General features: G+C 39.1%; 1 protein-coding gene across 3 annotated transcripts in view; it reads right to left on the bottom strand.

The window, feature by feature from the left end:
• rgs12b (regulator of G protein signaling 12b) overlaps window positions 1–17,975 on the bottom strand; it is a 52,157-nt gene that overhangs the window by 14,329 nt on the left and 19,853 nt on the right. For all 3 annotated transcript variants that reach the window (XM_056241343.1, XM_056241345.1, XM_056241342.1), the window contains one exon: window positions 3,004–3,025. In XM_056241343.1, coding sequence (XP_056097318.1) covers window positions 3,004–3,025 — 22 coding nt within the window. The remainder of the gene's footprint in view (window positions 1–3,003; window positions 3,026–17,975) is intronic.

The following is a 17,975-nucleotide window of genomic DNA, read 5'->3' as shown; positions in this document are numbered from 1 at the left end:
AATAATGCCTTGAGTGAACTCTTTCTTAAATAATCCTCAAAAACACTGAAAGGAACATCAATAAGCATTTAGCAACGTAGTCAACAACAACAACAAAAAAAAACAGTATAGTCAACAACAAAAAAATAGTCATACTGTAAAGGCTAAGCAAGACAAAAACTGATTTAGCCCAGCTGAAAATAAAAACCTACACTAAAAAACAAGCACTCTTCAGATGGACTCCCTCTGAAAGAACCTCAACAGACCATGGGTCACTATCAGCACGACCTCTTACCTGGGTAAAGCTGGTACGAGCCTGTGTGATGCCACTTCACCAGGTATTTCATGCCAATTGGACGCCAATTGGCTTTGACATCCATCACCCCACATTACACACACACACTGCCACGGTGAAGAGTGTGAACAGCCATCAAACTGTCCATAGAGCTAATGTACACGCTGGAAGCTAACTTTATCAGCAACTAGGAACTATCTAAACAACACAGACACGGTGACGAGCCTACATGCATGTATAGTGGTAAACAGATAGTAGCCTGCGCACAAAGCTCTGAACGGGTAGATGATAAATTATTGAAAGCAGAGAGAGGAGGGAAACTTAGAAGGTAGAGGTAACAGGAACCTGCAATATTAATGTTGAACCAGCACAGCCAACCGGTAGCACCATAACTGAAGACAAGCATGCACACACAAACAGATGAGAGGATTTGCATATGACTGCACTGCATAAAATGCCCAATGGTCCTTTTGTAAAAAGGGGTCAATGACAAATAAGAGTGCCCACAATTAAGGGAAGGGTCAACTGTGTAATTATTACAAATGTAATTACATGAATTAATTACAGCTGTAATTACATGCTGGTATTTTTTAAATATAAATACTACAATTTAAAAACATGTATGTATACAATAAGTCCATTGAATCAAATTATTAATTTCAATGTAAGTACATAGTACTTAAAGCCACTTAAAATAAAGTGGGACCTAAAAAAATCATTCAAAATATATTTTTTGAGGAGTCACACATTTTACGACCGTACCTACCCTTGTCTTATTAAAAAAAGGTCAAATTATTTGATATTATAAGACACTTTACTGACCTTTTCACAGTCATGAGAGACTGCAGAGGTTTCTTAAGATATAATTTCCTATTTTAAGTTCATATATATATATATATATTTGCATTATCGTTGGCCAAACCACGTGATTTTTTTGGGCGGACAAAAGTTTTTTTAATATTAATATGCAGTGACTTTTGTTAGTTTTGTTATTTTTTTCCCTTAAAAATAATAATAAAAGATTATGTCAAACTAATTAACACTTTACTTTTCAAGAATTATAATTTTTTTCATTATGATATAAATGTATCACCCTCACATTTTAATGCATTTTTTTATTCTTTATGCTTCCCCCAAAAAATACCAAAATGAATTTTAATTTAGATTGTTCTTAAAAACATGTTTATCATAGAGGAGGTTCATTCAAGTATTTGTATTTATGAATTGCTTGTTGAATAAACGAATAGATCAAGACCAAAAAATCTGCAGCGTGTCATTGACCCCTATAGATGCAGATTCCTGTAAACTAACTAGTCTTGCACACGGAGAGATCCAGACTGTAAAACTCACACCGAGGCGTCTACAAGAACACAGCTCAAGAATTCTAAAGACAGCAGAAAAATGAAGAAAATGAAAGGTTCCTGAGATTTGCACTTTGATCTCAAGATGGATGGGTGTTACTGACATTTGAAGTGGTCCCTTAACTCGCTCTCTCTTCGCTTTCACAAGCAGATTTACGACATCCTGCCATACTGATAATTGATCCTGGAGCAGTTTCTAAGAGATAAATCTGGCCCCGGGATCTGAACACTGATCCATCCTGCCTATCCTGGTTAACTACAAGCTGATCTCAATTCAGATCCTCTCACGGTCGTTGGCAACTTGATATCAACATAGACATTAAAAACGATACTACAGGATTGTAAGTGTAACAGCCCACTGAAGTAAATTCCTCACAGTTTTGCATTCATACATTTGTCCCTACGTGCCTTTTGTTATGCATAAGGTTGAAAGATCTATGGCAGCGTTAAGCAAACATTCACAGAAACCCTGGCACATTCACACATGCTAATTGGGACATCGAAGGGGGATTCGAGAGGTAGTTAGGGCTTGTTCACTCCTAGTGCAGTTGGATTTAAAATGCAGAGTTTTAGGCCAAACCAGTAACTCGCTCAGGCATGAAGAATCACAGACAACACTACGTATGGTACAACCATTGGTGCTGTTCCTCATTAATGGTTTTGTATAAAAAGAGGAAGTTGGGCTGAAGGTTAAAAGAGGCACTTAATGAAACATTAGAATTTGCTTTGGCACATTATACTGTTCTGATACAATACATCTGTGGTGATTCGAAAGGAAAACCGATCACAAATAATGTTGGCAACTGATCTCAAAGAGCCAAAAGAACTTCAATTACATTGTTTACGCCGATAAAATGGCACAAAGACTTTGCCTGATTTGTCTATATTCATCCATCAAGCACTTATAGTGCAAAAATTGGGGGGATGGATGGCAGATGGAACAGAGAACCAATCTTATCAAGAGATCAGGCGACTAAAAGACAGCCAAAATGTTGTTTGCTTTCTCCTTCATTTGGGTAGAGCTCTCTCTGTTTCAGATCTACATATACAAACTACATTAACATTGAAAACACAGCATAGAAAACAACAGCGAGCCTGATACGAGATATCAGAAAAGAGCTGTGAGTAATTGAGGAAATGTGAGTAGTTTAGGAAAAGAGCACAAGATGGTGAAAGTAATGGATATATGAAGAATGTATGATTAGATCCCAAAGAGAGCAAGATGTTTAGGAGTGAAAATATGACAGATCTTAAAATAAACTGTGATAGAAAAGTGGAATGAAATGGAATACCGAAAAACAGACAATTGATCAAGAGGATCAGATGTGATTTGAGGTTTTGATATCGAAACATTGATTGATTACTCACCACCATCGGAGACAGCCGCAGACTGCAAGAGAACACAGAAAGACATGTGTGAGTGACTCTGTTCACCAACACAAGCACACACTGAAGTCTGCAACATAGCAGGGTACTCTGGTGGCATGATACACACACCAGCTCTTCCTGTTTTACTGCTAGAGTCTTTCACACACACACCTCCTCGAGTCCTCACTCATTCAGAGATAATGAGATGCATCAGGTACATTCCAGACCCCGCCCACTGTGACGCATCAGCACCGCCCAGTTTGATTTGCCTGGGCATGTCACTTAGTGGTTTAGTAAGAGATTAAGCAAGAGACTGAAACTTTCTTTATATTACAAATATTGAGTCATAGAATTTTTACACAAATAGTCAAAGCAGATTCTTGGTCAAATGCATCAAACCTATATTTCAATAAAACATTGCATTAGTGATTTTTTCACAGTAATGACCCATTTATTGCAAGGTCAAATGATGCATGTTACAGTCATAACAGAGGCATTCAGGCAGGCAATAAGTGGATGTGTGGGATGGGGGCTAAATGAGTGATTTCCTTTAAATGTGGACTCAAAGGTCAGTAAGTGATGAAATACCCAGGGTGTGCTTAAATAGTAGCACTTTATCTACAAATAGCAGCACCTTTACTTATAAAACTGGGAACAAATACTTTGGTTTCAATTTAGGGCTTTTGATTTTATTAGTATACACTACGATTCAAAATTCTGAGGTCAGTGAAAAACTTTTTTGGACTAAAATGTACATTTTTATTCATCAAGGGTGATTAAACGTGACAGTTAAGACATTTAGAATGTTACAAGAGATTTCTATTTAAAAACTTGTATCACAGTTTCCACAAAAATATTAACCAGCATAAGAAATGTTTCTTGAGCAGCAAATCAGCATATTAGAATGATTTCTGAAGGATCATGTGACACTGAAGACTGGAGTGATGGCTGCTGAACATTCACAATATTACTGTTTGCACTGTGTATTTGATTAAACAAATGCAGCCTTGGTGAGCATAAGAGCCTTAAATATTAAAAAATCATTTTAAATATTCAAATCAAACATTTGAATGGTATATATTTAAATAAATAGTTTGTTTTAATTATATAAAATATATTAAAATAAAGATCACACAGCACAACATGTAATGACCTAGAGGGAATCTATAAAAGTAGCAAGAATTACAATGAATCTGTGAATGTGTTTCTACATCTGTGAAAATGAAGAAAAATCTGCAGAATTATGATGAATGGATGCAAATAAGGCTGATAGTACTATACTGTTAAGACCTGAAAACATAAAACTAGCCTTAAATTTCCCAACTTCACATTTTATTCAAACAACATTGATCCAATAATACTCTTATAAAATGGGCCTAAACTATGAAGGGCCTAAAAGAATTCTGACTATTAAAATTAAAATGTAAATCATCTCAAATAAAATAGCAGTTGATCTCCAAACGAACTGAATCACGCATTGTTTACTCACTCAAAATTGATCTAAGCCATCTCAAGCTAAATGCATATTCCTACGACAAGAAATTAGTTTCCATAATATACAGGCCTAGAAATGGTTATTAAAAGCGATTAAAGGACAGTAAAAGGGGAGTCTGTTCATGTACAATCCAGAAACAGTCGTGGGGAAGAGGAATAAAAAATAACCACGTCAGGCAGCTGGTACCAGGACGGATAAACAGAAAGATGCATGGAGTTTCCATTGAACAGTCTATACAAACAAACGTGCTGGAACTACAACATGTCCTTTCCCAACATGACCTTGTAATTAAGCCATAATTGATCCTGGTGTTATTTACTGCATTTGCAAAATAAGTGGGATTTTCAAACTGCAAATTGGAAGAAAAAAAAAATGTGGAAGACTTTGTATAATGACAGTTTGGCTCAAAAGCTGACTCTGTCCTTGGTCAACATGTTGGAGATGACATCAGCACAGCCTGTAACTTCATTATATTTGTCTAGTGACATCAGGGACACATTCTACACTGTCTAACATCAACTATATTACCATCACGGATGACTGTGACTGAGGTGTAAATCAATGACTGCTGAGCCTTGCTGAAAGCTAGATATCTACTATAAAAACACAACAGTGTTAAATTTTTGTTTTCACACTGTACAGTTTATCACATATCCTTCATTTGCATTAGTGTAATAGAAACATGGTCACTCTCACACAATGAGGTCCTATACGTCTCATTCAGTTATGCTTTCATTTTTAGTATGTTGTCAAAGGACTACATGAGGCATTTAAAACGGCAAGAGTCAAATTTTTAAAACAAAAATGAAAAAGTAAATAAAAGTACCAAAAAATATTTCTTGCAAAATACAGGATTTGTATAGCAATTTAAATAATAATAAAAATAAATGATTAAAAATCATAACTAGGAGTAACACCACTGACAAAAGATCAGGGCAGCCAATATTAAATTATTTGTCTTTACTCTACAATTATTGTGACCTTGAATGAAATGAGAAAGGAGGTAAAACTAATTAAACACAGTAGGTTTAATGCACAATGGATCTGTTTCCCAGTCACTTTTGGAAAGAGCTGCTCTTATTACTAACCTGGTAAAACCAAGTACTAATACATTATTTGAAAACAACATCGGAAACCAGAAAATCAGGCTTTAAGTATAACAATGGGAAGACAGCTACTGCAGATCAAGATAACGTTGAATTGGTAATTCTTCAGAACCTGTCCGAATGAAATGCCACGAAGACATTCCAGAGAAAGCAAAGCGCTAAGCATATTGCCTCGATATATTCTTCTCTCTTATGTTCTCAATTCTTCCTGCACCCTCTAACCCCTTCTGCTTCCCTCCCTCCTCTTCTCATTCCAGTGGGTTCCCTTCATTTTTTGGCAGTGGAGCTGCTTGTAACCACATATTGAAATATAAGTGGCCTTTTCCAAGCCCCCATAATTCAACCTCTCCACCCCTCACATTCCTGACTCTTTCTACCCCAAATCTCTTTCTGCCTTCTTAATGTAACTTAGAAGATCGTGGTTCACAGAAGTTGCTAACAGGGCTGATGGTGCTCATTGTTCACAGTTAATGAGGTTGATGTAAAACAATATCTATATTTTTAGCAGAATATAATAAATCTATTTATCACCACATGCCTGGGGCAGGTGTAGTTTTTTTCCATGACTTCCATGTCACGTAAGCATAGATTGTCACTGCGTTAAGACAGTCAGGAAGAATCTGAGGCTAAGTGGCTTGCTCAGGGGAACAGTGTACAATTAGAAAAAAAAAAATACAATTTAATTCAATAAACAAACATATGAATTGTTCACAATTAATCTATAACATTCATTTCTAGCCTGGATGCCAGTCGAACTTAGCCCCGCCCACAACATTTGAGGCCGGGAAGTGCGGTCTGGACTTGATCCTTTGAAGCAAGTATGCCCGAACCAAAGCTGTTCGGACCAATCAAATTGTCAGGGTGGGCTTTATACGACGATGGACAGATGATCAACAGTAACGTAATCATCACGTCACCAAAGAGCACTTGGGTTGAATTCGTTTACAACAAAGGTGGCTGCCGCTGGAGAATTGAGATGTGTAGATTCCGCCATCGCGTCTGTTATAGAAGATATCGACAGCGCATTCATTTTAAAAGAGGAACAGAGAACCGCGATCAAGGCATTTGTCGATCGGAAAGATGTTTTTGCAGGATTCAACATACGTCACTTACTCTGTTGCTCTGATTAGTTGTAGGTCTATCCAATTGAGTGTAGAGGCATTTTCTTTCCTGGTTCGGTTGAAACACGCCCCATAATCACAGCCCAATGGAGCAGTATCAGAATCAGACTCAATCTGAGTATGACGACGTCAGGCTAGTGAATTTCTATTTCATGGCAACTTTAATATTTTGAATATTTAAAGATCTTTTTGAATCTTCTTGGAAATATTGATCAAGTTAGGTCACCACTTGATGTCCAATGTAAAACCTGGGTCCGGTTGAGATCCACTGCAAGGAGTTATTCACATTACAGTCTAACAGCCCAGAAAAATAAATAAATTATTTCATTTGAGTTATCAAAGCATCAAGAACATGTAAGTTCAGCCCCATCTTGGTTTCATCTCAGCTTAATTTGTTTTCCTTCTCTTTCCCTCCGCTATGCATTTGCTAACAGACTGTGGAGAGATCCATAAATACCTCAGGGTTTACATATACTTTCAACTCTATGCAGCTGGATGGCCTGTGATCTATCTCTCTCTCTCTCACACACACACACACAAAAGATGTGTGGATGTATGAGTTTCTTACTAATGAGATACATTCCTGATGTTCCTGCTGAGTCAAAACCTGTAGGATCTGCGAACACAAAGACTATATGTATATATAGTATATACAGGTCCTTCTCAAAAAATTTGCATATTGTTTGTGATAAAGTTCATTATTTTCCATAATGTAATGATAAAAATTAAACTTTCATATATTTTAGATTCATTGCACACCAACTGAAATATTTCAGGTCTTTTATTGTTTTAATACTGATGATTTTGGCATACAGCTCATGAAAACCCAAAATTCCTATCTAAAAAAATTAGCATATTTGATCCGACTAATAAAAGAAGTGTTTTTAATACAAAAAAAAGTCAACCTTCAAATAATTATGTTCAGTTATGCACTCATTCAGTTTTTGGTCGGGAATCCTTTTGCAGAAATGACTGCTTCAATGCGGCGTGGCATGGAGGCAATCAGCCTGTGGCACTGCTGAGGTGTTATGGAGGCCCAGGATGCTTCGATAGCGGCCTTAAGCTCATCCAGAGTGTTGGGTCTTGCGTCTCTCAACTTTCTCTTCACAATATCCCACAGATTCTCTATGGGGTTCAGGTCAGGAGAGTTGGCAGGCCAATTGAGCACAGTAATACCATGGTCAGTAAACCATTTACCAGTGGTTTTGGCACTGTGAGCAGGTGCCAGGTCGTGCTGAAAAATGAAATCTTCATCTCCATAAAGCTTTTCAGCAGATGGAAGCATGAAGTGCTCCAAAATCTCCTGATAGCTAGCTGCATTGACCCTCCCCTTGATAAAACACAGTGGACCAACACCAGCAGCTGACATGGCACCCCAGACCATCACTGACTGTGGGTACTTGACACTAGCCTAGAAATCTAGACGCACCCTAGCGGCAGCAAAAATCATTTCGCTGCCAGTGTGGTCTAGCAACTCTCCATAGACGTTTTAGCTGGAAAAACCAAAAACTGGTCAGGCCAATCACATCGTGTATAGAGTTCGTGGGCGGGCTTAACACAATGACGGCAGAGTTGCGACGGTCAGAGCAAGCTCGGACATATTCGGTTTGAAGTCATTCATCCTCGGATGCGGCGCCGCGCGCGCTGTTACAAAAAAGCTGTGGCCTCCGAATCATCTCCAGCACTCCGAAGCATACTACTCCGCCTCCGTTTCCCTCGTAAGCTGATATTAGTATTTAAACATTCTCTATGATATTATTATTTTAATGACAAAAAAATGTTTTAATGACTCTTTCTCTCTCACACACACACACATACTGTCTCTTTCTCTCTCACACATAGGCTAGTTATAAACTCTTTAGACTTTTAATGATTAGTGTTTTATTTTTAAAGTTTGTGGGTCGTGTAAGAAATCTCCCTTATTTTCAATGTTCAATGTTGACAGCTATGGACTGGATACGGTAAAAGTTTAATATATCAACTTGTTCCGCTGACTACGTCCCCTTCTTCGTTGCTCTGATTGGTTGTAGCGCTATCCAATTGCGTGCTGAGAGAATTTGAAAGACAACCGTTTATCCCGCCCATCAGATTGAGCCCTGTCAATGATGAGTTCCCAGACCTAACATCTTGATGTAGGTCTGGCATGCCAGGCTAACTTGACACTGGACTTCAGGCATTTTGGCATTTCCTTCTCCCCAGTCTTCCTCCAGACTCTGGCACCTTGATTTCCGAATGACATGCAAAATTTGCTTGCATCCGAAAAAAAGTACTTTGGACCACTGAGCAACAGTCCAGTGCTGCTTCTCTGTGGCACAGGTCAGGTGCTTCTGCCGCTGTTTCTGGTTCAAAAGTGGCTTGACCTGGGGAATGCGGCACCTGTAGCCCATTTCCTGCACACGCCTGTGCACGGTGGCTCTGGATGTTTCTACTCCAGACTCAGTCCACTGCTTCCGCAGGTCCCCCAAGGTCTGGAATCGGTCCTTCTCCACAATCTTCCTCAGGGTCCGGTCACCTCTTCTCGTTGTGCAGCGTTTTTTGTAGGGATGCACGATGATATCGGGACAACATCGGTATCGGCCGATAAAAGCTTAAAATGACCATCATCGGCCGATATGAATATTTCTGCCGATGAGTCTTGCCGATAGGGTGGTGTGTTTCCTATGCGCACGTGACGACCGTGAACGAAGCATGAGCGCCAGCAACTTAAACTTCCAACTAGGGGTGTGCCGTGCGTCTCACGGTTTTTGATCGTGGACGATTAAAATGTCTCCACGATCTGCTTTTGAAGAAAAATCATAGTATCGTGCATTCTATCAGTTCAATTCTGGCGCCTTCATCTCAACATACTGTACAACGCGACGTACATTCACATCACATCACATGTAAACGCAGAGGTAGAGTTACACTCACGGGACGCCGCAATTCACAAAAGTTCATTGTTTGCATGTGCGTCAAAGTCTTGCTAGGTAAACATATCATTCACGCACTGATGCGCTGTTCTAACATCCGCTTTTCCGAGCGCGTTACACCCGACGCTCACAGGAACTAAAGCCTGTCACAGCGCCTGCATACTGGACTAATCTTTCGAGTCTTATTGCGCTGATACTGTCAAATACACACAAGGTTTACATAAACAAAGTTGGTTATGTCTAAAGTGAAAGCAAACAGAGAAAATCTGCTTGTCAAATGCGTGTATATTAGACGCGTCGCGTTACTCGCGTGCAGTTCTTAAAGAGACAGTAATAATATTCTGCCGCTTGTCTTTAAAGAGATAAGGCACCCAGAAATAAAAATTCTGTCTATCTAATGTTGTTTCAAACCTGGATTCATTTCTTTCTTGTGCTTAAATATACTATGGAAGTCACTGGAGTACAGCAACTGTTTGGTTAGCCACATTCTTCCAAATAACTTTTATAATTTCAACAGAAGAAAGAAACTTGAGAGAGTAAATGATGACAATTTAAATTTTTGGGAGAACTATCCCGTTAATGTTAATAAAACAACAAAACACAGAGGAAATCACTCACTGCTCTTGACTGAGAACATTAATAGAAGCTTTAATAAGCTTTTTTTGCACTTAAAAAAAATACAAATATATCGGTATCGGGCAAAATTAGTTTGAAAATATCGGCATATCGAATATCGGCCAAAATCCTATACCGTGCATCACTAGTTTTTTGCCACACTTTTTCCTTCCCACAGACTTCCCACTGAGGTGCCTTGATACAGAACTCTGGGAACAGTCTATTTGTTCAGAAATTTCTTTCTTTCTTACCCTCTTGCTTGAGGGTGTCAATGATGGCCTTCTGAACAGCAGTCAGGTCGGCAGTCTTACCCATGATTGCGGTTTTGAGTAATGAAAAAGGCTGGGAGTTTTTAAAAGCCTCAGGAATCTTTTGCAGGTGTTTAGAGTTAATTAGTTGATTCAGATGATTAGGTTAATAGCTCGTTTAGAGACCCTTTTCATGATATGCTAATTTTTTTAGATATGAATTTTGGGGTTTCATGAACTTTATGCCAAAATCATCAGTATTAAAACAATAAAAGACCTGAAATATTTCAGTTGGTGTGCAATGAATCTAAAATATATGAAAGTTTCATTTTTATCATTACATTATGGAAAATAATGAACTTTATCACAATATGCTAATTTTTTGAGAAGGACCTGTATATATATAACTATAATATATATATATATGCAGTGGTGCTTCAGCAACAAAATGCGAGAAGAGGTCGCATATTTAGCATGCTATAGTAAACATCATCCCACAAAAATGATAAGAATGTTCAATCTGTTACGAGAGGTCTGGTCAGTTGTAGGGTGGATAGGGATAGGTCACCTAAAAATAACTTACATCACTTGCTTTCAAAACTCATTTGCGAACAATGAAGTTGATATCACTACATCAAACCTAGTCAAACCTTTACATGAATATCCATAAACATGAACGAGATTTGAGAGATTTAAGTGCAAACTAAATATGCATGTACCAAACATCACTTGTATGTCCAAGTGTGTTTGTTTACACAAGGCTGTGGGTAACACACGCACAACACCTCAATGCTATGTTAGCAAGGATGAAATATTTAAACATGCACCAGCTGACACATGGACGACTTTATGACAGAGTGTGAAAGAATAGCTAGTTCACACTCACAAAGGCATGATGTTTGTATACATATAACCTCACAAAGGCAGGCCTGTCATGAAACACAATTTGCATGCAAGCTATTTCACAGTATTTCTATAATGTGACGCATTTCTGAGTGAATCTGGACATTCAACAAGGGGTGGAGGGAGTTGCAGTCACACACTTCACACAGCCCATGCGATGGTTCTGTTACTGGGAACATGGTTTTTAGAAAGAAATTACACTTTCAGATAAATTATGTTCTTTTGAACTTTCTATACATCTGAACCTCATCCAATAATCATGAAAAAATGTCATATCATGGTTTCCACAATAATATTAAGCAGCAAAACTGTTTTCTACAGAGCCACACACACGACATGCGGACAAATAAATATATATATATATATATATATATATATATATATATATATATACAGGGCTTGACATCAACTTTTTTGCTCACCAGCCACAGTGGCTAGTGGTTTTCCAAAGTTACTAGCCACTCACCATTTTCATTGGCCACAATTTTTACATCGATACCATGGGGAAAAACTGCCATAAAGATATTTTTAATATTATCTCATAATATGGCAGCAGGTATATTAGGCTGCTATCACTTTAAGACCTGACACACAGATCCGATATACTGTTACACGTGTTTTCTTTCTCAACATAACTGATTGTGTTTACGTGAACACTCGCCAAGACTGGCATTTTGACATTATTGTGTGTTATATTTGACTGTTTAAGCGCAATAATAACTCAATTTAGTACTGAGACGTGGCTTTATGTGCGCGCAATTTAGGTGTGAGTATAAAATCTGCGGGAATGAGTAAAATGATGTGCAATATGCAAAATCCCATGCCCTGTAACACCAACAATTTTCATCTGTAGCAAATTAAACGAGTTAGGGGAGGTGGGTTTGTGGCAACTTGCTGTCGGAGAGATGAGAGAGTGAGAAAGCGCATGCAGCTGGTATCGTGTATCTATTTGATATGTATCGAAAAATATACATACAGTATATATACACATACATATGTCAACGCATTCTCATCCCAAGGCGTCACTAAAATGACAATTTTGACCATGCTTCAATATTCGACGCTTTAGGCACCCTTTAGCGTCAGTTACATGACGCGATCCTAGGGCGTCATCTTACTGACGCTTTACCTTTAGCGTCAGTTAGATGACGTGGGTAGGTTTAGGTCTGGGGTAGGGTTAAGATTAGATAGCGTCATCTAACTGACGTTAAAGGTAAAGCGTCAGTGAGATGACGCCCTAGGATCGCGTCATGTAACTGACGCTAAAGGGTGCCTAAAGCGTCAAATATTGAAGCATGGTCAAAATGATTCCCAAGGCATCAGTTTCATGACGCCTAGGGATGAGAATGGGCTGCATATGTATATACACATGTAGTACATATATATAGTAACTGAATAGGAGTAAAGGGGACAAGATAAGTGTGTGCTCAGACTGAGACAGAATGAAAACCTGAAGGGAAATGAGGGATGTCAGTTCTCTGTAATGTTGTTCAAAAAACATGTTTGATAACCACACTCCCTCCCACAAACACACATTCCAATAAGGTGTTTGAAAAGTAACAGACAAGGTTTTTCCAAGCCTAACACACTGTGGTTTGAGAAGAGGCAGGAAACTGTGGGACTAACAGCTAACGGACAAACAGATTCCAGTGTTTACATTTGAATCTGAAATGAATAACGCCTCGCATTGAGTGCTAAAATTCCCTGGAATAGAAAGAGTGAGTTGTGTGTGTCTACAAATTGAGGAGAGTATCCAGCACTTGCCTATTTGCTTTGGCTTTACGAATGCTCAAGCTAACTTACCGCACAAACTCTTTAGGACAGACATACAAGCGGTACCGTGGGTACAAAATACCCACGTCTAATCAATCTGCACACATTTGGATGTAGTTTTATGGGGGGGAAAACTGAGCTAATGTAGCCCAGGTGTGTTCTGTCTCCTCTTCTCCCTTTCAGATAGCAGGTCTGGAGGATGTTTACGGAGCCATTGAATGGGGACTAACAAAAAAGACATCTCTAACATCTTACAACGACTCATGGAGAGAAAATTCACAGACACAAAAAAAGAGACAGTTAGAGAGACACCAAGAACCATGGAATATAGCAGAGAAAGAAAACAAAAGGCAACAACTTTTTGCCACTCACCGTATAAAAGTAGCAGACCCTTTTAAACGACAGCCTCTTTATCAGACTCATGGTCTTTTCGCGACGTATGTCCGCTCATATAGCGCAGCTCCCAACGTGTAGAGACCCAACGCATTGACTAACGAATCCATTCCTCTCATACGCCTTAGACTGCACTCATTTCATTCCTCTACAGCAAGAGCCGACATGCTTTCCGGGCGCAGGACAGACACTCAGTCTTACTGACGAGGAAGTTCCATTCTGATTCTGTGCTGTTGCTACGACAACCTGTAGAAAGCGCCTGGGATGCGAGCGAGAAATTCAGTTGGAGACGAATATGACGGGATTCTCTCGTTCCTCTCTTGTAGTAACTAAAAAAACAGATGTCAGACTTGGTGATCTTTTTCAACGCAGACTAGCGCCTCTCTCTTGCTCTACCTTAGAGGAATCAAGAAATGCTTACTCGACCGTTTCACCATCCCTGGCTCTGCCACAACTCCTCCATTCAAAACAAAAGAAAGCACTCACTCCGGGCCTCCAACTGCACAGACTGCGCTGCCACTTCAAATAATCATCCGTCTTAATTTCCCAACGTCTAAAAACACAGCCGGGGAACTCGCCAGTGCTGAGTTTCTTAGTGCTGTAAAAACTGTGGAATCCAAGAGGATGGACAGGCCTCTGGAACGTCCTGCTGAAAGGCGTGTTTTTGGAGGAAAGTGTAGTTGGAGAATGACGTAAGGTGAATGACCATGCCGTGAGAGTGGATGTTAATGAAAGGCAGGTTCTGGAGCGGGTCATATCAGAACAGAGAGAGAAAGTAATACAAATATCCCAGAGCTGGAGGTACAAAGGCAGTCTTTGATACAAAGCTCATGAGCTCGATTAAAAAATATGAGCGGCAAAATGGGCAATTTCCTGAGTAGAAGGGTGAAAAAAGTAAGATCTTTAAAAAATACTTGGCACGTGTATTTCAGAGAACAAAAAACAATATGGGACCATTAAAATGATCCTGTTTGGTTGCTGGCGAGAGATCTTTAAGGGAGGTTTATTTTTAGTATTTTGGGTGGGCTTTTTATTTTATCTCCCCTCATGAAAGCCAAAACACAGTTGGATCAATTAAAATGATCTTTATATGATTTATGATCTATAATCATATAAAGTTCATTAGTGTACTTTAAATATGGAACACTTGCTTGCATATGGCCCTTTGTAAAAAATAAAAAATTAATTTGTTTTTTTCTAAATGTTTTAAACTAAAGCTGCTTCTCAAAAATCTGATTCGTGTCTATACAAAACATTTTTAAAAAATGTTTTAAACTAAAGCTGCTTCTCAAAAATCTGAATCGCATACAATTAAATCGGTCATTATTTAAAATATTCAATTTCAACTAGTATATAGGCCTATACGGAATATGTCAATGAATTCTAATAGCCTAAATAAAAATATAATAAATAGTTAATACAAATATAATTTGAAAACATTTAAAATATATTTATAATTTTAAAACCATTTAAAAAGAATTCTCTTTTTTTTAAGCGACTGAGAAGCCTATGCTGGGGGAAATAATAGCAATGTCACAGCGTCAGCATCAGAAATAATGCTGATTGCTTTGAATGAGTTGGTAATGAGCTCTGAAGGCTGGAATACTCTACATGACTTTTGCCCTTATTTTTGCCCGCGTTTGCAGTCTGGACGCGTCAACTCTAGTTAGATGTTATGTTAGGCTAGTGGAGTTGCCCAACTACAACAGTAATCATGTAGTTTATGGTGGGGACAGACTCTGATTTTAATCCAGTTGCAGGATATGAAATGTCCTAATATTTTGAGCCGATTTTAGAACCCTTATTGTTTACATTTGTTGCGTAGGTTTATCTCCAAACAATGAGGCGCGCGTTTATATGTAGTATCTAGAGCGGCAAGATTAATCGTTAAAAAAAAATACATTTGTTCAGAATCATTAAACATTTTAAATAGACTGCAGCAATTAACATTTGTAAGGCACATTTTGACAGGATGTAAGGTGGCTCTTAGCCAAGGTCGGTTTACTTGGCGCCATGACCAAGTACTGCGATGTTTGGCTTTAGCATTAGAAGGCAAGCGTAACATGACCAATAAGTTGCCACCTGTTCTAGCAAAGCATTACACGCAGAAGACAATATTCCTCCGCCCAGGCGAGCAAGCACCAAGAAAAGGTGTTAACCCCAATTCTCGCCCAGGACAACTGGAAGCTGCTAGGGACTGGAAGATGCTGGCTGATCTTGACTATTTTTCCACCTGAGATTGCCACCACTAACCTACGACCAGATATTGTTTTGTGGTCTGGATCAGCACGCATTGTTCAACTGATAGAGTTAACAGTGCCATGGGAGGATGCGGTAGATGAGGCATATGAGAGGAAGAAACTGCGGTATGCTCATCTGGCCACTGAAGCAGAACAGCGAGGATGGAGAGTCGAGGTTTATCCAGTGGAAGTGGGTTGTCGAGGTTTTGTGGCACACTCTACAACCCGGTTCCTCAGAGACATCGGATTCAGCGGCCAAGAGTTGCGTCGCACAGTAAAGAACTTATCTGAAGCAGCAGAAAGGAGCAGCAACTGGCTGTGGTTGAGACGGAAAGATTCTAGCTGGCTGTGTACAGGCCGCCACGCTACGGTTTCGTAGAATTCTTGAAAACTTGAAGAGTCTGTTGGTTTGTTTGTATACGTTCCTGTGTATTTTGCGTGAATGACGGGTGGTTGGGCAGATATTGTGTTTTGCGGTAGGTGGTATGCCATACGGAACCGTTGTCCACTGAAACTGCATATTAACGCACCAGTGGGGCTCGACAGCCTTAGTCAAACGGGTTGGCGCGTATGGTCGGGTTGCGGAGAGATTGTGAGATTGTGGTTAGGTCTCAGCAGCAGGAGGGATGTAGAGGTCAGTAAGCTGGGCTGAGTTGAGTGGGGGACGGAGGGGGGTGACACTGGGACGCCAGAGTCACTGTCGAGCCCTCTTGAGGTGTCGTGGGCTAGTCGACGAAACACTGAGGACGGAAGGTGCCCACTTGAAGACCCTAGAGATGTCCCCTACTCGGTTCAATCCAGACGGTTGTCGTGCTGGTCCTGTAGTTGCAGCCGTCGCGTGCGCTAACACGCCAAGTACACTGCTGCCGTTAACGCCGGACAGAAGGGGAGTCACACCACCATATGGAAAGAAGCGTAAATGGATGGAGAAGCATAGTTTACTGTAAAGCTACGTCTTGGTTTTGCTTATCTTGGCGAAAGCCGAGTACAAATCAGCATGAAGTTTTAACATCTACTCTCGTGTAATGGAAATCATGTAAGAACCTCTAGTAAATGACATGTTATTTTGTGTAGGCTAGTTGTCTTTTTAGAATCGTGGGAGAATTGTGATCTCGCCTTGAAACCAAAAAAAAAAAATCATGATTCTCAATTTATCCAGAATCATGCAGCTCTAACATGTAGCCTAGTGTATTCAAGCTTCACATTAGTAAAATACGGTTCTGAGGGAAGTTGGTTATGAATAGAGGTATGACAGTGCTTCAGATCACAGCTGACAGCAATGCATATTCAAACGCATTGCTAGGCCCAGATCTTTACTCTAGTATACTGTGGCACACATCAGAGATTAGCTCTCTGAATCTAGGGGAAGTCCTGGTGCTCTCAAGAGAAAACCAATCATTCTTAATCAAATCTAAAGTCATTTGAATGCAGATCCACATTCTTTTTGGTTCTCATGACCATCCTCTCTGGCTGTTCCCAGTGGGCATGAAGGCATTAACAGACAGTGGTTCTCTCTTCCAATGAAGTTTATGTGAGCTAAGCGAGCTGGCAAATAGATGGAAGTCTATATAGAAAGATATCTCATCTGAGAATGTAAGTGGTCATTACGAAAATATTTTATATCATATTCAGATATATTTTATAATATATAATAATATTATAATTGTAAGGTTTCACGGCATTGCCCATATGCTCTGGTGAGTTGTTATGATTTTAAATACACAACCATGTCAACTGTGGAGACAATTTAATACAGTCTTTAATATAGTCTTAACTAATCAATGTACTGTAGTGAATGTTAGATTTGTCAAAATTTATATAAATGTTTTTTTCATTCATCCAAATAATTCATTTATACATAAACATGGATGACAAGCCTGATCACCATTGCAAAAAACACATTACAATTGGCTAGAAGAAAGATAAATAGCACAAACAATATCGATGATGTTCAACAATACATAATGTAGATACTTGTTATTTACACAAAGTAAAGTTTAAAGCTGATTTCGTCATTGAAAGACAACCTTGTCTCAATACTGCCCTCTGCTGTGTCTTCCAACACAGACACACTCACTCACTCGTACACAAATAATTCAATACTATCATTATGAATTAAAATAGTATATTACATAATGCTTGCAAATGCTTTACAAGGAATCCAAGATA

Source organism: Rhinichthys klamathensis, unplaced genomic scaffold, assembly GCF_029890125.1.
Source record: "Rhinichthys klamathensis goyatoka isolate OS25496 unplaced genomic scaffold, OSU_Roscu_1.1 h1tg000636l_1, whole genome shotgun sequence".
In the NCBI taxonomy this organism is placed as follows: Eukaryota; Metazoa; Chordata; class Actinopteri; order Cypriniformes; family Leuciscidae; genus Rhinichthys; species Rhinichthys klamathensis.
This window is presented reverse-complemented; position numbering and strand designations above follow the sequence as displayed.